The 24,094-nt window shown below is 37.9% G+C and overlaps 1 protein-coding gene across 1 annotated transcript in view; it reads left to right on the top strand.

Annotated features, from left to right (window-relative positions):
- LOC122806100 (calpain-5-like) overlaps nt 1-24,094 on the top strand; it is a 177,296-nt gene that overhangs the window by 131,040 nt on the left and 22,162 nt on the right. The window contains exons 10-12 of the mRNA XM_044076338.1: nt 4,078-4,274; nt 5,355-5,476; nt 20,494-20,630. Coding sequence (XP_043932273.1) covers nt 4,078-4,274; nt 5,355-5,476; nt 20,494-20,630 — 456 coding nt within the window. The remainder of the gene's footprint in view (nt 1-4,077; nt 4,275-5,354; nt 5,477-20,493; nt 20,631-24,094) is intronic.

Genomic DNA, 24,094 nt, shown 5'->3' with positions numbered 1-24,094 from the left:
TGTATAGACATAAACACACTACAATCATTGTTTAAAATTGAGATGGGTCATTATGAATATGGTCTAAAGGGAGGTAACACAGCCACCACAGCTTTCCAAGATGATGCTTCCCCTCCTTTCACAATACTGTTAAACAAAACCTTTCAGATCTTTATCACTTTTTTTCCCTCCTAATTTCCAAATTTTCACAGGAATACCATCTGTTCCTGGAGATTTTCTTGAGGATTGATCATACATTACTGTTTTTATCTCATCACCTCCTATCTTAACAGATATTTGTGCGTCATCTTACCCCGATATACATTGTTTAAACAGTTTTGTTAACCAAACAAAAGCTTTGACATGACAGCAAAAAATTCCTCTCTTGAGTGCATGTTTACTGAAATATTTGCAAAAATAAGAAAACATACACTTAATTGTATAATTAGCAATATAAATAATGCTGAATATTTCTCAAGATATATATTTTACCAGTGCAAATATCACTGACAGTTTCTTCAACAATATCTAATGTTTCACCTGATCACTCAACAGTTTGTAAGTCACTTGTTTTTCGAACTATTAAGTACCTATGGAAATATTGCCTATTTTATAATTAGCAACAAACAACTAGCATTATTTACAGTATAGTGTGATATAAATGGACATTGACAATGAATTTTCCTGTTGCCCACCAGGGCATTTCACACCATCTCCCCCAAGAGGCCTCTTGGTTATGAAAATAAGATCATACATATGATAATATTAATAATAAGTGGAAAAAAGTTATTAATTTCTCTGTGCAGCATATCCTAGATTAACAGTCTTAAGGGCAAGGAGTTATTAACAAAATGACATTTCTAATACTGTATATCATTAGCTGGTAAGTTAAGTAGTTAAAGAAGCCAGACCCAAAAAAGGTATGGATGCCATAAGGAGTTATGAGTGTAAACTGGAAGCTTACAAAAAAAGATGTTTTAGGTTTGAATGAGTTAAGAAAGGAAACAAAAAGGAGGAAAAGTAAAGCGTCAGAGAGAGGAGAAAATAGTCAAAATGAGATGAAGAACAGAAGGGAGGGAAGAAAAATAAAAACATTGTAGGGAATGAAACTGTGAATAATTTGCTGGATCATATAAAAAAGGAGAATTATATTATTATACAGGAAAGAAAGATTATTTTTATTTTTCAAGACATATGAGCAAAGTTATTACCCAAGCACTGGGGCTATGGGATAAAATGGTGTATTCATGAAATAGAGTCTTGTTCAGGAAAATTAAAATTGAGGAAAAAAGTAGTAAAAAGCTGTGCAGTTTTGAAGATTTTGCACACAGTTTGTTAACAATGGATAGTGCTGGGTATTTATACATAGTTTTTTAGGTAACAGATAGTAAGATATGCTGAGAAACTGTTTAATGTAAATTAAGGTAGGAGAATTTAGGGACAGGGAAGGAAAAGTGAAAGATAAAATAATCATTGGCGTATGAAATGGTAGAGGCCATTAAAGTCTACAACTGGGAAGATGTTTGAGAATGATGCCCTCCCATATAAGGATATACATTAATAAATATTTTTGTAGGATAATTTTTATGTAAATTAATAAACTACATATGCATATGAGCTTAAACTGGGAAAGTGGTGAAACTTCTAAGGCAGAATTTATTTTATTTTAAAAAATGGGGAACTAAGGCTTTATGAATCCACATTATATATTGGGACTGAATGGGAATTACACATTATTAAACAAACATTTTGTGAAACAAGTTATTAGAGAGTTTAGAGAGAAAAGGTTTCTGGAGCAGAATTCTGTGGGAAAGCAAATCTTTTGTAACAATTTTGTGAAATATAACAAATGGAGGATGAAATAGAATTTGGATCAACTGGATCAGAAAAGCTTTTGCCAATGTTAATTATAGTTATTGTGGAAGACACAAAAGAAACAACATAGATTAAATAATATCTGGGAATATCAGGAACATATCCAAGATAGGTAGCAGAACTGTGTTTGTTAAATAGGTGGTTAGGTAAGGCTGCCGACCCATTTTATATGCAGTCTATTATTATATTTTCAAAGTAACATCCACTCCAATGGAGCTCAGGAAGTTTGCACTGTAACTTTCAATGGGTGGAGCCTAAGCCTTTTGACAGAATCAAATTATGTCCTCACATTTCAAACAAATGCTCATATCTCAGGAACCATAGGGGTTATGAAAGAAGTATACATGACAAACTAGTCAGCACAAACTATTTTTATAGAGGTACTATTCTTCAGGTTCTAGATCTTAAACTAAATTTTATAAGTCACAGTAAACATAGGAACTATTACATTCGTAATATTTTGTAAACAACTTACAATATCTCAGCAACCACTCAAGTTACACACAATGTCAGCAGCATTTTATTCATCTAGCTGAAAGTTTTCATATGAGACTAAGGAGTTTTGTCTGTCTTACTTGGATGTTGAGATATTTAGAAAAATGTGAGAATTATATTTGTATAAATTAATATAATAAAAACAACCTTTAATATCTATTTACCTGCACTAGACAGAGGTAAAATATTATTGCAGTTGAGTTTGTCATTGTGTAAGCTTTAAGATGAAATATTTTAAAACTTTGTAGATAGTATGGTTTTGGAATTATTGGTGTAAATACGAATAAGCAATACTTGACGAGGCGTCAGTAGGAGTTAACTGCAGATCCACCTGGAGGAGTCACTCGGATGTAATGAGTTAAAGTTGGAGAGAGTATTATGTAAGGAAGATGAGCTAGTAAGAGGTACAAGTATGAAGGTACTGCTACAGATGTGTGTGAAATATGGAGAGGTGTGACCTATTCTGACATAATATAAACCAAAGATGTATGCATGATATAGGTGAGTGTAATCTGGAAGGAAGGGAGTTTAACAACATTTATTCTAGTAAAGGGAAGCCCTAGCTGATTAACTAGTAGACATGTTTAAGGTGATGTAGAAAATGGTGCAAAATGGCCAAGGATGTCAATGCTGAAGACAGTTTACTGTATGTCTTCAAATAATCAAGACACACATTAGTCTTAAAAATCTTGAGACAGCAGTGTACATGATTTGTTTAGGTGATATTCACAGGTCTATTCAGAACTTTAAAAGGAAAGGCATTTTGTATATAAGGTAGTTTAGGAAACTGCTTAAAGTTTAATTGTATGGTGAGTTTAAGTGCTTTTGTAAGCATCCCATTAAACAAGGTATATACAAAAGAAAGGACAGTAACTAATTATATGGAGTGTTAACATTAGAGAAGATGTTTCAGACATAGAAAAGAATTTCAGTAAGCCCTTGCACAAGTAAATATCAGGTAACAGCAACTGGAATATGAAATACAGAGAAGTGGAACTTAAAATGAATGAACTACATTATTTGCTATAGAAGAATATTATGGAATGTTCCCAAGAAAAGAGTGACAAAAAGTATCTTTTAGCAGAATACAGGATCTCAGTCTCTTATCAGACAAGTTGGGAGCAAAAGGAAATTTATTTTTTCTCTGATTAGTCACTTAACCTAATGAATGTTTGCAGGGGAAATGAAGCCTTTACAAGCAGTCAGAGGGTGAAAGACACAGAAGTTATCCTGAACACATCTATCACACGTAAAAACAAATAAAAAGCAAAAACAGGAAGTAGGGATGGTCTTTTAAGGGAAGGACATAAAGTGAAAACCATTGCACACATATGCTCAAGTATGTAGCAGCTAACATTTTACATGAAAATATTACTAGAGTTAAGTATGCTGAGGTGTGGAAGTGAAGAGGGTTATGAAGATGGATCTATATGGACTTCACATATCCCAAAATACTAAAATGATGCTGGGATGCTTTGCCAGCTGTCATCCCACTCCATGAGGCTTATCATTATGGGTTATACTAGCCCTGCTGCAGTCAAAAAACACTTTTAATCATGTTGCTTCATAATCAATGATTATTTACAGCTTTAGTAAGGTACTATCTACACTGGGCATAATCTTGGACTTACCTTATCTTGTTCTTCCATATGTGTTTTTTATATGCTGTAGTTAAAGCATAAAACATTTTGGTTACTGACACCATTTGCTCATTCTTTTCTTATACAGGTGGAGAAGAATCGTAAATATCGCATGCATGATGTGAACCAGAAACCTATTTTTAGTATTACAAACAGTGACTCTCCCAGTGCCTTACTGCAATCTAAGCTCAAAGCAGGTCGATATATCATCATCCCAACATCCACACCAGAACACACAGGCAGGATCCTAATTCGACTCATTTCAGACAGAATGACTAAACTCAGGTAATTACTTTAAAGCCAACATCCTACTGCTACACCTGATGATTTTTTTATTCCAAAAATGAATGTTATAGACTGTGAATGAGAAATGTTGACTAACTGATTTTTCTGTTTATAGTATACACACACACAGCAGAAAATATCAAACCACATAAAAGTGATATTTTTCTGCCTTTTACAGACTGACTTTGTACTATTTGTACATATACAAAATCATTCTCTGCCAGAAGCTGGTGTACTTAGAGATATGGGTAAAAGAAGCACAACCACCCTGCAAAAATCATTTTTGTTAAAAATTAGCACAATAGCAAACTAAGTAGCATTAAGCTGCTCTGAGATATGCTCGCCATGGCATGGGTTGGGACACAGAGGGTGTTTTGTTGCTTTGATATACTATAGAACAATTTGACTGGACACAGATGGGCTTTCCTTATTTTCCATTACTGAGTATATTTCTATACAATTAAAATAATAAGATATGAAGAGGTTAATACTGTCAAATTAAATAAAAAATGTATCCTTTAGCAGGCTGTATCTTAGGTGAAATACAGCTAGCTACATGCATTCATAATAATTGCAGAGAACACAAAGTGGTTTATCACATCTTGGTACCTAAACAAATCATCTCAAGTGCAATAGTGAATGCAAGTTGTAAAATAAATTATTTATTTTCTTAACAAAAATGTGTATAAATAAAAATGAGCAGAAACAAAGCACTTCCCTGTTACGTGTGTGTGTGTGTGTGTGTGTGTGTGTGTGTGTGTGTGTGTGTGTGTGTATATATATATATATATATATATATATATATATATATATATATATATATATATATATATATATACGCATGCTCTAAACCAGTGCCTTTGTATATTCCGAGTGCACATTGCCAATTTCAGACAGTATAGGTGTGAAATCATTGTATAAATTGGTCTTAGATCAGGCTTCATTAAACCATACATCATCTGTAAATAGACAGGAAATACAGGAAGGGTATAATCTCAAAAATTAATCTACACCATGAAGTGTAGTACCTGGTTAGACATACTGGAATACTGATTAATGTTAATTGCTATTTATCAACAGGGAGTTAAAACAGGATCAGCCAAAGTCATCCTTTTGGAAAGGCTCTGCAGGGATTTGTAAAAGGGTGACATCTATTACTGTGCACAAGGCTGAACATCTGTGGATTTCAGGCTACAACAAAGGTAAGAGGCTTCCAGTTAATATGCTTTTTCCAGATAGGAATTATTAATTTGGTTAAACTGCAGTCATGTGTTTGAATCCTACTAGAAGAATAAGCTAAGATGAATGTGGTACAAGCTTAGTTAGGCTTCAGACTTTAAGTAGGGGCAGACAAACTGCTCACTTCCCTGAAGTAACTGCACTGTCAGAATGACTAATACTGTCTACTTGTTCATTTGGCCTAATAGCCTTTCTGATAGAAGTTGTTTATATGACTCACAGGCACCAAAGCAACAAAAATGAACATATGAGATAACACCCTGAGCATAGCCCTGAAGGGTGCATAACTGCATTACTTAGAGGCATTTTGGTATATATTTTATTTTCTCTATTTGTGTTCCATACAGAAATATGTAGAGTGGGTGGCACAGTGGTGCAGCAGGAAATGTTGTTACCTCACAGCAAGAGGTTTGATTCTCAGCTGGGGTACCTTCTGTGAGGAGTATGCATGTCCTCCCTGTGCTGGTGAAGGTTATCTCTGCATACTACAGTTTCCTCCCAAATTCTAAACTGGCCATAGGGGGGGTTTGTGTAGTATGTATGGTGTGGAAGAACAGTAGCAGCAGGGCTAGCAACCTGCTTATGTGAACACTGTCTCTAGATGATTGTCACTGTTGAAGTGACACCCCCAACCCCATGTGCAGAAATGGGAAAAAGGGGCTGTAAATGGACGGATTTGTGGTCCATTTTATTCTTTTCCCAATGACAGTTTCAAGAAATAGGATTGATGTGCTTTAGTTTCAGAAACAGCTTCTGCAAATAAAACTGTTTAGTATATATAAAATCAGATATTGTAAGAATCCTTGGTGCAAGATATGCATAAAATCAGATAACGTGAGAATCCCTTAGGGTTCTGCATTGGGTCCCATATTGTCAACTTTATGACATAAAGTAGAAATACAAACAGAATATAAATTATTTGCAAATGAGTATAAAATTGGCATATTCATGTTGATCTACTACAGATGTTTTTCGACTGCAAATAGACTGAAAAATACTGCCGAAAGGTTTTGGCAATACTCAAAACAACTTTTTACAGGGAGGCAAGCCCCCCACAAATCCTAAAATTGTACATACCTATTCCAAGGTCGTGCAGCAGTGGAGATAAGGGAAAACTTTACTGTTGACAAAAGGGATTTGGCACATTTTCTCTGCTCTGTCAGCAGTTGAAGAAATGGATGTTGATATTTGGATTACATATCTGAAATGGCTATTTTATGGCCAATTATGATGTACCTGCTGTAATGAATATATTGATTTAATACCAAAGTCTGCTATACTGCATCTTGGTCCATAAAACAAAAGTTACCTGTATGCTTTGTCTATTATTCTGGTGTTTCATTTTGTTACAAAAATTTAGTAACAGCAATATCTGATTAATTTTCTTTTGAGGATAATGTTCACTATTATTGCAAGCACATTCTCGGCTGTTATGAAACACCTTTTAAGATTTTTCAGCAGCAGCAGACATTATAGTGTGCTTCTTCCTATGCAGACACAAACACACACACACACACACACACACACACACACACACACAAAAACATGCATACATATGTGTTTGTGTGTGTGTGTGTGTGTATATATATATATATATATATATATATATATATATATATATATATATATATATATATATATATATAGGCTTTTGTTTGACACAGGTACTATTCAGCAAAGTATCACTACAAGGAATAAGGATTATTATGGGTCCAAAATAATAGCCTGCAAGATTCAGAATATGTGCTACTAGGAAACTCACACAGAATCCTCATCTTGTCAGTTACTAAACATTTTAAGTGTAAGCAAATGTCCTTAGAAATATTAAACAAGAATGTAGTTCCACCAAAAAAGTGAAAAATGGAACTATGTTTAAATGGGAACAGGACACCAGATTGCTGCCCCAGTGAAACGTCTTTCACTTGCTTGGCCTATTGTTAAGTGATACCAATGATAACAGTCTCAGTCACTGAGCATCACTATTTCAGGATTTACTTGCCAATGTGGACACTCAAATATGGAAATGGGGAAACCAGTAATATTATATACTAGCAATGCTGCTTTCTTCTGGTTTGCTTGATCTTGGACTTAGTATATACTAAGTAAAAAGAAGTGATGGCAGAAGAGTTTGCAATCCCAATAAAATTCATTGTGCATGTTTGTCTTTGATGTCTGGTCTCAGACAGTGTGTGTGTGGGAGGTTGTTTTGGGGTGTACTGACTTTTCTTTTACTATTATGATCACAGTCTGCAAAATATGTGATCCTTCTATAGCGGGTCTTCTTTGCTTTGCCTCCTGGGAGTTTGTCCAATGATCGTATGTCCTACCTCAACTTAAATATTACATTTTTTTAAACTATTCCGAAACAGGCTGTTTTTTAAATGAATTATGCTATCAGTCAGAAATGGTGGAGGGAATGGCTGAATGACAATTGTCTCACTATTGGAGCAGGCTGTGGGACCTGGTGCTCTCCTCTGGTCCAGGCCAGACGGATAATGAGCTGTTGACCAAGAAACAATAAATTAAGTAGCCTGTCACCCTGGTTTGCTTGTGTGTTGCAGAAATCCAGATATAAGAGACTGCTGGCCTGCAAGGTACATGAAGTGTGTATGTACACTTACTACTAGTGATAAACATATACACACTGCTTTGCACAGGGTCAGTTGGCTGAAATGTTATGTGGTACGGTAAACAGTCGTAACCCCACATAAAACAATCATCACCACACATACTGGTGGGGTTCCCAATGAAATTCTGAAGACTTGAGTTGAGATCCTCAAAAAACATAGAATGAAACTGTGAATACATGCTATACCAGAGGGTGCAGTAACTTAATGAATTTCCTTTACTCTAAGGTACACTGATTTTGAAAAGGGAATTAGTATAGAACTGTTTGGGGATGGAACTATCAAGTCAGAGGGAGCAAGGAGTGAAACTCTCTATAAAAATACTAATGGCATTACAGAGAGCTTTCTAATTTGCATTTCTCTACAGTCGTATTTCACTTCTTTTATTTGCAGATTTCAAAATATTATGGGATTTTGCACTTCTGATGTGGAGCCATAGTGGTTTACCCCATCTTGGTACCTAAACAAATTATCTCAAGTGCAACAGTGAAGGAAAATACAGAGGTGACTTAAACATGAACACATTGCAGGCTGAAACTTGCACTATCCAACTGCACTGTTTCTTTGTTGGTCCAATATACTGGGGCTTTGTACTCATGAGTTACAGGTGAAGGCTGCTTCCATGCTAAGAGCAAACATTCAGCAATGTATTCTGTTTAAATAGAGGTAAACTGCAGCCATGAGAACAGACTGACCATCCTGAGGCATGGTAAGTCACGCAACCCATGAATAAGCAGACATAGCAGGTTGTACTGTGTATGCCTTTGTACAGAAATAACTGCACAACACCAAAGACAGGTAAGCAAAATAAAACATTAGGAGTGGGTACATTAGACGTAATGTGGATGTGCCCACTCTCCCAGAGTTCACAATGCCATCTGGGCTTTGACTGATTACATTCCAAGGCAAGGGTGAACATTCCCCCTTAACCCCTTAACCTCACCGAGGATGATTGACTGATTTATCAGTCACTGACAGGGCATAGCTGATGGTTTAAGGGGGACTCAGAAGTGTGCTATTCTCATGTGACTAGAAATACGGAAATGGAAGATGGAAACTCTTGGCTCATTTCAGCTAACTTTTTCTGTACAGGATGCTGTTTCTAGCAAAATGCAGAAAAAGCTAACAACATATTAGCGCGGGCACGTCTCACAGTACTCTAAGTTTAAAAAAAAAAGAATCTGAATTGTTGCCAGGAAAAGAATGGGGGGGGGGTTCAGGTAGGTAAGAAGGTGCTACAGTAAGTCTGCTTCCATAATTAGGGTACACTTATCAGCTGTGTACTAAAGGAAGGAGGAAGGATTCCATAGAATTCCAAGCAGTCTCCAACAACTCCTGTAGGATCTAGTACCACAGGGAAAAAAGAAATTACCCTGGGTCATAGCTGCTGTTCTAAATACATGGTGACCAAATTTAAAGTTGTGAAATGAAATGTTATCTCCCAAATATCTTACAAAGGAATGTCCAGTAGTAAAGGTTTGCCATTCCGTCTTGAGAATCTTTAATTTTGAATCTGTATAGTTTATTTTTCATTTTCAATGGACCTTCACAAAAGACGCTGTTTGTATTTCTTCCTGTCGCAGTAATTCCTGATGGGCATCATTATACTTGTCACCTTAATGATGTAAACTTGGATCATTACTGCACTTTTGTAAACAGAGTCTGGGTGCCTGTTCTTGGAAATGTGAATTAAAATAGAAGTCTGTACTTTTACTGTACTGTCTGTACACCTGAACACTTTGTGCAGAAGGAACTATGTAGCTCTGCAATAAGAGATGATATTCATGTGAGTAAAGACATTTAATTTATGTAATGGCGAGAACGGAGTTCAGGATGGAGCTGCTAATGCAGATTTGTCCTTGTTGTGACAGCCTAAAAAATTTTAAAAAATTAGGATGCATTCAAATGCATTTATAAGAAAAAGAAAAAAAAAATAGAAAGAAAAAAAATCATAAAAAAGAACTATTTTGAAATAACATTTTTAGAAATGCACACCTCTAAACACGTTACACCTATTTCTTATAAATACTTCTGACCACAATGTGATGTCACAGCATCAGCAAGGAAGTCACACCTGTACATGCTGCAACAGTGGTAGAATACAATGTCTATGCAGAAGGTTGATTCTCTTCATAATTTTAATCATAAAAGCTAAGGAAGAAATGTTTCCTTTAAATGTAATGACTTTAAAATATAAGGCAGAACTAAACTATGAAAAACAAAACATTTAGTGTTATTTCCATATTGCCATGGTGCACATGAGCTTTAATGTTTTTTTTTTAAACACGAAGCATCTTTATTAAATTATCATTTATGACATAGATAACGTTACATTTAGATAAATAAAAATAAACCATAGTGACACAATCTCAGTTGCAAGCATTATACATTCCAAACTGTGCTGACAACTGTAGCTGCAAACATTATACATCAGTTTTAACATATCCAGTCATTGTTTGTCAACTATTACATAGCTCATTCAAATCCTGTCTTCTTTTAAACCTCATTCCTCCTCTGCATGTATTGATCCCACATTTCCCATTTTTTCCGTATGTAATTTGCTCCTACCCATTTCTAAAGATTCCAGTTGTTTCATCTCTGTTACTATCTTTGCTGCTTCTAGTAAAATCGGTTTAGACTTTGATTTCCATTTTCTAGTAATTGCTTTTATGGCAGCCATTATAATTAGACTCAGCAAGGCCTTACTATGTCTAGTCAATTCTGATTCTGCATCATAGCTCAAAAAAAATCATTTCTTTAGTTTCTCTAATTTGTTCAACCCAGCATCTTCAACAGAGCAGCTTGCAGGGAATCTTTAAAGTCTGCCAAATCGTTTCACATCCAGAAAATATGTTCCCAGTTACCTCTTTCTTCCCCATTGCACCTCCAACATTTGCTGTCTGCCTGAGGAAAAATTCTTTGAAGTCTGCTTGGGGTATAAAAATACCTATGTAAGCACTTCCAGGCAAAGATCCTAAATCTCCTAGATTTTGTTGCATATTTGGGAGACATACATATATCCCCCCCTAGTTCTTTGTGAATTACTTATCTAATCTCTCTTCCCAATCCTTCTTCACCTCCTCTGACTGATTCTTATAGGTATCATGCAATATTTTATATGGTCTAATTATTCCTTTCTTAACGGCAACGTCTGTTCTAGATTCTGCTAAAAATTCTACCAGTGATGGCCTTTCATTTAGGACCCTCCTATTTTTTCTCTTTGCATATACTCTGATATCAATTCTTGATATGGAAGTCAGTCTCTATCCTGCAGCCCAAATAAGTTCTCGGTGTCTTCCCATTCTATTTACCTTTCCTCCTCTAGTTATTGCTCCCAATACCTTGGGTCCTTTGCCAGTTTTCTCCAATGTATTCTGCCCCATCTTGCCTATTGTCTGTATTCCTAATTGCAGTCATTCCCTATTGGCAGAATCTCCTTTCTCCATTCCCGTGTCAGCTTAGTTCTTAGAAGACTTTCTGCTACTTTATGAATATAATATTCTGTATGATTATTGTTGTTCTCCTTAATGGTCTGCATTCAAAATCCCAGTCTCTGCCTGTTACTTGAACTCCCCCCTTGTTTCATCATCATCTCTTTCCACTTTGAATTATAGATTTCTGCTTGTGCTATGTACAGGAGCCTTAGCTGTATTGCTCTGAAATACCCCTTCAACTCTAGTAATCCCAATCTGCACTTTTTTTTGGAAGAATAAGCTTACCCACTTGACTCTTGCCGTCTTCCCCTCCCAGATAAAATCCTTCAGCTCTTTATTAATTGCTATCCACAACTTCTCCTCTGGTTGATAATAGTATGACTGACCAGTGTATAAGACTGAAGGGACTAAACCATTTTAACTGCTTGTATCTTACTATCGATATCCATATAACAGAGCTTGTCAGTTTTTGTATTATCTTTTGTTTAGTTTCTTCCCGCATATTCGTAGCTGCCACACTGGTATCATTTTAATCCATACTCCTAAATACTTCATTTTATCATGTCCCCATAATATGAATATTGCTGAACCAATTCTTATGTGGTACAAAATTTACCGCTATTGCTTTTGTTTTAGCTTTATTAATTTTGTATTGTGAAAAAGGTTTGAAACTGTCTCAATATTTTCTACAGCACTGTAATGTCCTTTCTGGTTTTGTCAGGTATAAAATAATGTCATCTGCAAATAGAGCAGGCTTTTCTTGACTACCATATCAATTACATCCTTGAATTTCTCCAATGTTTCTAAATATAATGCAAATAAGAAAGGGGAGAGAGGACACCCCTGCCTGGTTCCTATGCTCAGGCAGAGATTATCAGACAAGACCCTTCCCACTTTAATTTTCTCCTCCTATCCTTCATACATCCTCCTAATCAACCTTATATTATCATCATGGAATGCAAATGCTTCCATTGCTCTGCTCATAAAATCTCATATTACTCTGTCAAATGCTTTCTCTGTATCAAGACCGACCGGCCACAGTGGTATTTTCTTACATTCTGCTTCCCTCTGGATCATCACTGTTCTGTTTACATTGTCAGATGTTTGCCTCCCCTCTACAAAACCACATTGATTCATATCTATCAATTTTGGCATCACTTTTGCCATTCTTTTAGCCATTACAAACTCTTTTTATAATTATGATTTAGTACTAAAATGGTGCTGTATGAAGCTAGATCTGGTGGATCTTTACCCTTGTTAAGTATTACAGCTAATACTGCTTTCTTCCAGGATGCTGGTACTTCTCCTCTTAAAATACTGCTAAACAAAAACTTCCAGATCATTATCAGTTTTTTTCTCCTCCTAGCTTCTAAACGGGTCTATATCAGCTTATCGAAAGCTGATAAGACCGAACACTCTTTGATTGAAACCTAAACATCGAACAACCTAAATAGCAAAGATACGGAACAGTGATTTTTTCCAAGGGGAAAAAAAAAATTGCTGGGCCTTTTTTGGGAGTTTGCTATTTCCTCCACTGTGGTGTGATCTCAGAGTTGGTATATTTAAGTAGGGGGGGTGGCAAAGCCCCCCATTTTATGTTGTGTTTTTATTTTTTATTTTTTTTTGTGGGGGGGACAATGATTTTTTTTCCCTGGGGAAAAATATCGCTGTTCCGTGTCTTCACTATTTTGGTTATTCACCGTTTTGTGGTCAATCAGAGCATTCACTCATCAGCTTTTGATAAGCTGATATAGACTCCTTCCAAACCTCCACAGGAATACCATCTATACCTGGGAACTTTCCTGTAGATATACATCACCATTTTTATCTCATCTCCTCCTGTCCTGTTAGTAATTGAGCATCCTCTTCCTCTAGCCTTGGCATATTTAATTCTTCCATAAACATTCTCATTTGTACCTTTTCTTGATTTCCATATTTCTCTGCTTTATACAGACTTTCATGGAATTTCTGAAATATTTCTAATACTTTTACAGGATCCCTTGCTATAGGCTCCCTAAGCTTGGTAACAGCCCCTTCTACTTTCTGTTGCTTTGCCCGAGTCATTGTGTTAAAAGTTTTTGTGCTCTGGAGTTACTATCAAAAGGCAGTTACTTAGCAGCAATCTTTGTAAACTCATGCATATTATCAAGGTAATCCCTTATTTTCTGTTTAGCATTCTGTAGTTGCTCCTCTTCTTGTTCTGCAAGATTCACCCTATTTTGCGATACTTTATTTGTCAGCCCCTCTAAATAATTATTGTTACTTCTTAACCATATCTCCCTTTCTTTTATTTTCACCCTATTTTTAAATTCCACTTTAATTTTATCCCACTCCCTAGCTATATTTTCAGAAATTTCTTTCTTTTCTAATCGCTCCTGAATAATTTTCACAACCCATTCCTTTTCAACAGATAGGTGGGAAAGCTTCAGTGTCTCAATTTTATTTTATTACCCTGTGCTTTTTTAGTTATTATTGGCGCATGATCTGAAATAGTTATTGGGTGCATATCAAGACCTTCAATTAAATGCACATGTTCCTGTGAAATGCAAATTCTGTCTAGCCCAGGCCAGTTTTTGTATCTTGAGGAATAATATGTAAATTCACTCCGAATTCCTAGTAATAAATTCACATCTTCCATGCCAAATATTTTCATAAATTTCTTTAAAAATCTACCCTCCTTTGTTATATTTCCCTTTCTGCGCCCCCCCCCCCCAGACACATCTTACAAATCAAATTTCAGTCTCCACCTATAATTAATAGTCCATGGTGAAAGCTGCTTATTTCTCCTAGAATTTACTTTAGCTCTATTATAGCAGTATTTGGGGGAATATAAATACATGCCAGTGTAATCCTCCTCCCTTGCCAGTAACCCCTTAAGTACTACTAATCTACAATTATTGTCATGTTTTTCCTTTTCTATTACTACTGGAGCTTCTCTTGCAATCAATGTAAGTACTCCTCTCTTCTTTTGCCCTAGGTATTCCACTGAATAACCATCCTGAAAACCTTTCCTTATCAAATACACATGTTCAGTTCTTTCCAAGTGTGTCTCCTGTAGCACAGCTATTTGCACTCTGCATTTTTTAATATAATTCACTACTCTTTCTTTTTTGTATTTATCTGTAAGACCATTAACATTTAAAAACATTATAGAAATAATCATATTCTTGAGGGATAATTATTCCCACCTTTTATATATAACAACTTTTTTGTTAAATGTCTAGTTCCAGCTTTTGTTACATGCATGCACTGTTTGGCAGGTTAATCCTTTATACTTTATATTGTTTCTTGTCTATATTGTTTCTTGTCATCTCCATTTAAGCTTATGTCACATCTTGCAAAACTTTTTGTTTTTTTGAAAACTCTCAAAGAAGAATACACACACACACACACACACACACACACACACACACACACACACACACACACACACACACACACACACACACAGAGTTAATACCATCCTAAAACCTACTAACTTAATAACACACAAAACTATGTACATCTTCAAATATCCATCACAGTCCATGTTGGTGTGACTGACTTGAGACATACTGCTCTGGACTATATGAGGAGATACATGACTGAGCTCTAGGACTTTCTGCCTCAGGCAGGTATGTCCCTAGCCTTAAGCTACATTTTACCTTCACTTAGGATGATGCCTCAATACAAACTGAAAATGATTGACTTGAATATTGGGGTTAGTTTCTGGTGTCATTCTAAGGGGATCCAGTATCTGTCAACCTGGGATGACATGACTGACAGACCTCAATGCTTTGCCAGAGATGGTCTTCATCTGTCACCCCTGGGATTTCGGCTACTGGTTAAAGCTCTTGCCACCCCCATAGTGCCTTTTTAGGGAGTGTCTCAAGGACAACATTCCTGATGTAAAAACTCCATCTCAAAACAACCTCAAGGTTATTCTGATAAACACTAGGAGTCTTAACATGAAACTGCAATCACTGGAAGCAGTCCTCACTTTGGAAAATGCAAACATTTGTGCAGTCACAGAGACCTGGTTCAAGGCTGTGGACATCACTCCAGCCACACTGTGTTACATCTCCTTCCACATGTTCAGACCACAAACTGAAAGCATGAAAACTAAAGGAGGTGGTGTATCAATATTCATTAAAGATAAATACACCTCCAGACTGGTTATACAGTATGATTCCCTGAAGATACTTCAGGTGCAATTAACTGCTGGTGGTACACCTATTCAAGTCATTGCCAGCTACAGGACCCCTCCATAAATCAGCACAGCCACTCTGCCTATTTGGATCTATTTGGGTTTATCAAGATACATCTGAACACCATGGTTTTGGGCCACTAACTATGCTCAAACTCACTTGCCCAAAGGCTCCATGACTTTAAGTCTAATACCCTGGTCCAGTTGGTTGACACCCCCAAAAGGGGTACCAACATCCTGGATCTGGTGCTTACCAATATGGGGGACCACTGTAGTACCTCCACTGTGAGGTCTTCCCTGGTGAGATCTGACCACAAAGTCTCATTTGAAGTAACTATCACACCTGTCTCCCCCCAGCAGCAACTAAACTAAAAAAAAAACTTCTCCAAAGCAGATTATAACTTCTTATGGGATGGTATAAATAGCTTCACTGCACCTCCCCCCTCAGATGCAACTGTGCCGACTTCTACACCAGTGGTTTATACAAACACCTGTATAACTGCACTGACTCAGCCGTACCTGATAGGACCAAAACAAGCTTCTCAAGGAAGGGCAAACCTGCCTGGTGGACAACTGCCATTAACAGTCTTTACAATAAGAGGAAAAAATTGCTAAGAGTAAAAGGGAGCGAGCCCTAAGATGGAATCACTCCCTCCTCAGTTTAAACAAGCAAATAAGATGACTTGTAAAGTCCTCCAAAACAAACTAGGAATCCAAATTAGCTTCCTCAACTAAGGACAAGCATAAGGCATTCTTTAGTTACATCCATAACCTAAAAGGAAATGCTCAGATTTGTGCCAAACTGGTAGTTAATGATACCACATATACTGAGCCTTTGGACATAGCTAACCTGTTAACAGACAAGTTCTGTGAAAACTTCACTCCCCTGTCCCCACCACACGTACTCCAAGACATCCCTACCACCTGTCCCATTCCTTGTATCCCTAAAGAGCAGGTCGTAAATTCCTCTTTAAGGCCAAAAAACACATCTATGGGCCTGATAACATCCCAGGCTGTGGCCTAAATGGGCTCGAACAAGAATTAGCAACACTACTGGGTACTCTTTTCAATCATAGTCTAAGCATTGGCTACATCCCAGCTGAATGTAAAATGGCCACCATTATCCCCTTGCACAAAGGTGGTGCTTCTATTGACCCCAGGAACTATAGATCTATTAGTATGATTAGCCTTATATGCAAGGCCATGGAGTGAATGATCATGGATCTTATCAGCAAAGATATAGGTAATCTCCAAATACTTGACCCTACTCAGTTTGGATTTGTCAAAAGGACATCATGCCCGTTAAACCTGGTGGAATTCTTTGAGACAGTCACCAAGGCCCTGGATGAGGGGAAATCTGTGCATACAGCCTATCTAGACTTAGCAAAGGTTTTTGACACTATCCGTGACTCAGGCATCATTGATAACCTCATCCAGCTATGTATCAACCATTATATTATTAGATAGGTCGCTAAATGGCTCATTGATATAACCCATATAGTCAAAAATAGGGGAATCCACCTCCAACAGCAGACCTATAACCAGTGGTGTTCCACGGGGATCAGTCCTGGGACATCTATTGAAATCTATTTCCCTGAAGTACAAGCAAAGCTAAAAGTCTGTGACTGACAAAGGTTGCTGATGACTGCAAACTGGGAGTGGTCACAAAATTTCCAAATGATGTCAACATCCTACAAGAGGGTCTTACACAAACAAATGATTGGTGCCAAAGTCATGACTTTAAAGTCAGTGCAAAATGTATCATCATCCCTTCTGTAAGAGTGATGTTCTTGCTAACTACCACATCAATAGCAATACCCTAAGTATGCACTCAGTGGTAAGAGACCTTGGCACACAGGTTGACAGCAACCTTACCTTTGATCACCATGTCTCCACAGTGGTAAGAAGGGCTTTCTATAGTGCTCATCCCCTTAATAAGGGCATTGCCTCCAGAAAAAAAAGAAGTTATAACCTCCCTGTACTCTTCCCTCATCAAAATAATTGAGTACAATGTCCCTTTTGGTATGTACCTTTCCAAGCACCTGCAGCAATTGGAAAGACCACAAAGATTCCTCACAAGGAAAATTCAAGGTCTTTGGCATCTGTCCTTTGTGGATCATCTGACATAACTGTCACTTTATTCTTTTTCTTACAGACTACTTGGGGGCAATATCTGCCTAGCATATAAGGCAATCTCTGACCCTGCTGTATTGGAAATCCTGCATCTCCCAAGTCAAATGGTACACAGGTTACTCCCTTTAAAGACCTTAACCTGGTATGTGACATTAGTAGCACCTGCTGAAGGGACAGATTTGTCTCCCAATGGTTGCCACACCTTTGGAACAGACTCCCACTTCATGTCAAACAGAGCAGCTCATTGGCCCTCTTCAAATGCAATCTGAACCACTGGATGTGTAACTGTAAATTCACCTGGGGAGGTTCCACCTGTGTCCTGGTTGGACAGGGGCAATAAGTGCTGATATTGGAAATAAGGGTAGAACTTAACTTGGCTTGACTTGTAAGGGCCCTAGGGCCATTAGCCTAGTAACTTCCTATGATGTTAAGATCCTCTATTGAAGTTTTACCCCCAATAAAAACAAAAGTTCCAAACTAACAGCCACTCACACAGACTCAAGCTAAACAGAAAGAAAGATTATCCATGCTAAGATGCATCACAAAGTCTGTGATTCTATTAAGTGCTGTCTGGTGTTGCATTATCTTTATAGCTCTGCCAGCTGGGAAAACACTTGAATGCTTTCAGAAAACATTTTTCCCAAGCCATTTCTCTTTATTATAGTGTCTGCTAGTGACATGAGAACCAGATACAGGAATGTTTATTAGAAAATAGACCTTATCATATTCAATATTTTTTTTCATTTACTTGCTTTCTGTTAAAACTTGTTACTATATAAAGCTAATGACTTTAACCCAGTCATTCCTATAAGCAAGAATGCGAAAAAGTACAGTATTTTTTCTTTTATCATGCTCTTTTAACGCAATCCCTTTTTTATATTGCAGTGCCTACATTTCTTAAAACTGAACAAGGAGAAAGACAGAGGGGAGAGACAAAATGAATAAACAGAGGCACCTGTTTATATTAGTGTCCCTGTTACACTTAAAAATAACTGAAAAAATGTTACTTTATAACACTTAGAGAAAATCATGCATCACTTAAATAATGCTGTTATTTTTTTTACTTACACCTGTCTCCCTCCTCTTCCCCTCTCCTAATTTTCCAAACATTAGTGACATGAAGTAGGGCATATGCTTTACAGTTCCCTACAAGTTTAATAAAGTCGAATATTTCCATATTTTATTGTTCTGTTCCTGTTCATCTCCATCTCTCAAACCCTGTCTCTGCTTCATCTCCACTGCACTCTCAGTTCTTCTAGTCAACTCCTGTGCTTTTTTCCCTCTCACAAGCATTTTCCATTGAAACCTTGGGAAAGGTTTCACTGGCATAGTCTCTCTGTGGTCTTTATTACCACAAGAACAATAAGCTGAATCTCCTTCTGTTTCACAGCACACTTTTTGTTGGACAGACTTTTGTATTTCTTCCTTAGCATGTACTTCATCAAAAAATGTTTTTGTTCCTCCAGGGAAAAATATTTTGAAGATAGCTGGATAAAGCAGTTTGAATCTCATGTCTGCTTCTTGACATTCTCTATATAATGGAATAAATGTATTCCTCTTCTGCCTTGTGTACAATGAGTAGTCATTCTCCACAATCACTGTGCTGTTTCCCACTTTTACTACTTTGTCCTTCTGCCACAGTTTTGTCAGAATCAACCCCCTTCTGCTAGTAAGATTGCATTTTTACTATTAAAGGTCTAGGTTGTTTGGAGTGTACACATGATGTGCCCTTTCAATTAACAATTCCTGTTGTGGAATACTTGTGCTTTCATGAAATTAATACAGTGTGTTCATTCCAGCTTCTCAGGTATAGCACAAAATCTCAGGTTCTCTCTACTTCCTCTGTCCTCTAATTCAATTATTTTTTGAAACAACTCTTCTTGCGCAGTCTCATATTCAGTTAGCCTTTCCTTCATTTCTATCTCTGAGTTTTGCAGTTTTTCATCTAATCTGAGTATCTGTTTAAAGCGTCTTCCATTTTTTCCAGCCTTTTATTGTTTGAGTTGGTATAATCCATCAGTGTTTCATTAAATTTAGTCAGGTCTGTATGTAATTGCTTTATACTTTCATCAAGGTTACTGGAAGTCATGTCTAGAGCTTGTACTTCTTTTTGCTGAACAGCCGCAGTACTTCTCCCAGTGTTTTTTCAGCACCTTTTGCAGATGATTTTCCTTCATTATTTTCTTTTCCTGGCATCCAGGTGATGCACTTACTAGTTAGTTAATGAAATTTACTCAGAAATGCAGGACAACTGGCTTTCTCTGTTAAGACAGAATTAAGCTGTTACTCAATGTCTAGTCATCTTGGAAGTCTCATTGCTTTAATGTTTCTGATGAAAATGGTACTGCCTATGCTAGTGTAAATTTCTATGTAAATATATGGTCAGTTATATTGTCTGGTCTCTCTGGCCCAAGACGTGACTGAAAAGGTTCCATGGGCCAGTTCAAATATCTAGTTAATAAATAAATAAATGGTGCTGGGATGAAATTCTGGCTGTATGTGAACAAACTGAGTTTTTTGGGCGGAAACTTGAAAAATCTGTGGTATCACAAAATGTATATGACGATATTGATACATACATAACTGTCTTCCAATTACAGAACCTGATACTTATGTAACCATTGAATGTGAAGGCTCCACAGTTAAGTCTCAGCTGCACAAATGTAATTCCACACCAGAATATGGCATTAAAGCATTATTCTATAGGAAACATCCAAAAAGACCTGTGACAATTAAGGTAATTGTCTTCTTCCATCTCACTTTTATTTACTTGTATTCTTGTTTATCATGTATATTCATGTAACTAATACAGTCTTCAGCTAGTTCAATGATGTGCATTTTCAGCTGTAGGGTAATAAATGCTTACAGGTAGTTAAATCAGAAAGCTTGGATCACATTACTACTCATAAGGTAAATAAACCTGTAGTAATGCATTCCAGGGATGCAGTTTAATTTTTATTTATGATTTGATAACCACAATATGCCCAAAAGGGAATGCTTCAGATGAAAACAGCTCAACAGACATGATTTAGTATATCTACAACCAATGCAGCACAGAGTTGCATCTTTGCAGATTGATTGCATAAGTCTGGGAATGAGCCTTGCCTATGAATCTCTGCAACAGGCAGTTCAGCTGGTCAGCACACACAGTAAGCCAGTGGACTCCCTGACTTGGAGGGTTAGTCTAGAAAACAAGTAGTCACTGTATCTTCTTGTACTGTCTTCCTGGAGCTAACCAGAATGTGGGGCAGCCAATTAGGGTCAGTTTGCTTTAGTTCTTTATAATTATATCGAATGGCAAAAGATACTCAGTGCCATTTGACCAAAACCAGTTAAGTGAAAAAGTGAAAATTCACCAAAAAAAATTGTACAAAAAAAAAGAAGTTATGTCTTACTATAATGTTCCATTTGTGTTATCTTCATTCATTCATTACTGATGGGTTATCGGTTCCATCCTCGGAACTGAGAAGGCCTCATACCAAGCTCGCATCAGCCAGAAACTCTTGAGCCAAGATCCCACCCACAATGCTCTGCTCGCTGTTACCTCAGATTGAGTTTGCAAGTTGATAGACAAAAATAGAGGCTGCCACTGGTCATAACAGACCTACAATAATGGAAAAAAGGAGCATATGAGATCCACCAGGAACCTCAGGAGGGGGACGGAGGGTGGGGAGTAAAGAATGAATGACGTTCAACAACACAGATAGAATGTTATGGTAAGAAATAACTTCTTTATCTGATGTTGTTAATCTTCGTTCATTTCTTACTGATGGGACAGAGTCCCCAACTACCTGTATTCCTGGGCGGCCCTCATGGAAGGACATTCCTGAGCACCATGGAACCAAAAGAAGCTCTTCTTCTGGAGGCCGAATCCAATTTGTAATGAAGGATAAAAGTATGGGTTTTGGCCCAAGTCGCAGCTGAGCAAATGTCATTGAAGGAAGCCCTAGCATGGAAAGCTGCCGAAGTTGCCATAGACCTTGTAGAATGGGCTTTCACTTTGTGTGGCAAGGTGATGTTGTTGTTGTAGATGAAGGTAATGCGATTTCTCAACCATAATGTCAATGTAACATTAAAGACAGGATGACCTAGCCGGGTAGATTTTGTTCTGTCCAAATAAAAACATAATTGCCTGTGAACATCTATAGAGTGCAGGCAATACTCTCCCTTGCTAGAATGATTTGGAAAAAATACTGGGAGGTCAATAGACTGGTTGATAGACTGCTCTGACACCACTTTTGGTAAAAAGGAAGATTTAGTTCTCAGTGAGACTATCCTTATGGAAAATAAGGTAGGGACATTTGATGCATAAGGCTTGAAGTTCTGATAGACATCTGGCTGATGTGATTGCAACCAGAAACCAGGTTTTCCAAGAGAGATACTTTAGATCACATGAAGCTGCAGGTTCAAAGGGGGGAGCTGTCAGGGCTTGTAGAACCAAGGCCAAATCCCAAGGTTGTACTGGTTCTCTAAAGGGAGGTTTTAGGTGAAAAACACCCTTCAAGAAAGTCTTACAGAGTCTGTGCTACATGAGTGAAGAGTCCTGAAAGCCAATGTGGAAATCAGAAATGGCAGCTAAATGAACACGAATAGTAGAGGCTGATACCTCAGACTGAAAAAGATCTGATAAGTAATCTAATACCACTGAAACTGGGACTGACAAGGGGTCCAATTGTTTGTTTGCTGCCCATAATGTAAACCTTTTTTATTTGCTGAGTTAGATTAGCCTGGTGGATGACTTATGAGATGCAATAAGAATATTGCGCACCAGGGAGGAGAGGTTATCCTGCCTGGCAATCATTGGAAGTGGAGAAACCAAGCTGTCAGCTTCAGGTTTGTTAGAATGGGGTGAGTCAGGCCCTGCAGATGGGAGATCAATGTCGGGGTTGGATTGAGAATCCATGATCGATCTAGCAGGTGAGGCCAGAGGAAGGGGAACCAAACTTGTCGAGGCCAATATGGAGCAATGAGGATCACTTTGTTCTTCAACTGCCGTGCTTCCTTCAGAAATTGGGAAATGAGGGGTAGAGGAGGATAAGCATAAAGCAGACCAGAGGGCCAAGCATGGAATAGAGCATCACTCGGTGACTGTCCCTGAGGGGGGATCAGGGCAAAGTAGTTGCTGCACTTGTAGTTGATTGGGGAGGTGAACAGATCGCAGCAAGGCTGGCCCCAGTGGTTGAAAATTTTTGCCACTATCACAGGATTGAGGGACCACTCACGAGGTTGTAGAATGCACCTGCTCAATTTGTCCGCTATCACGTTGGAGCTCCCGGGAATGTGCGTTGCAGTTAGAAAGCGGTTGGAAGCTATTGCCCATTGCCATATTTTTAAGGCCTCTCAGCACAATTGATAAGATCTGGTGCCCCATTGCTTGTTGATCTACCAGACTATTGACATGTCTGATTGGACTGCAATAGTCCCTGCTGGAAGGATCGAGTGGAATGCTTGCAATGCTAATAGCACCACCCTCAGTTCCAGGATATTGGTATGCAAATGGGCCTCTGTCTCCAACCAGGTGTCTTGGACCGAGTTTCCTTGACATAGCCCCCCCACCCCATAAGGGAGGCATCTGTGGTCACTGTGGCTTTTGGCTGATGGGGGTTGAAGGGGCGAGACCATTGATGGGGATTTTGAGACATCCACCAGAGCAAATCTTGCTTGCATCTCTGAGTTATACTTTTCTGAAAAGACAAAGGATGTTGTAGAGGGTACCACTGAAGAAGTCTCATGTGGAACCTGGCCAAACGAACAATGGTGATCGAGGCTGCCCTCGAACCTAAGAGTTGAAGTATGGACCGAGCAGAGGATTTGTGGTGACAGATTAGTGGCTGAACCTGTTGTTTTATTCTTTGAAGTCTGTGATCCAGAAGAGATGCTGTGCAATTCCTCATGTCCAACAGAACTCTGATGAATTCCAAGGATTGTCCTGGGTTGTGTTGGACTTCTCCCAGTTTATAGTGATTCACAGGCACTGAGCTGTGAGAAGAGTGTAGTCTAGGGCTTCTTCCAGTAAATGCTTGGTGGGGGTGGTAACTAGCCAGTCGTCTAGGTATGGAAATGTCTGGAATCCTTGAAGTCGCAGGTGAGCGATAACCACTGCCATGCATTTGGTGAACACTTGGGGGGCTGTAGAGAGACCGAAGGGCAGTGCTCAAAACTGGTAGTGACTGGCTCCTATGCAGAAGTGGAGGTATCTTC

The sequence above is a fragment of the Protopterus annectens genome, chromosome 7.part0, assembly GCF_019279795.1.
Source record: "Protopterus annectens isolate FY-2018-M chromosome 7.part0, PAN1.0, whole genome shotgun sequence".
NCBI lineage: Eukaryota > Metazoa > Chordata > Ceratodontiformes > Protopteridae > Protopterus > Protopterus annectens.
The sequence above is the reverse complement of the archived record's forward strand: the minus strand, read 5'-3'. Positions and strand labels throughout refer to the sequence as shown.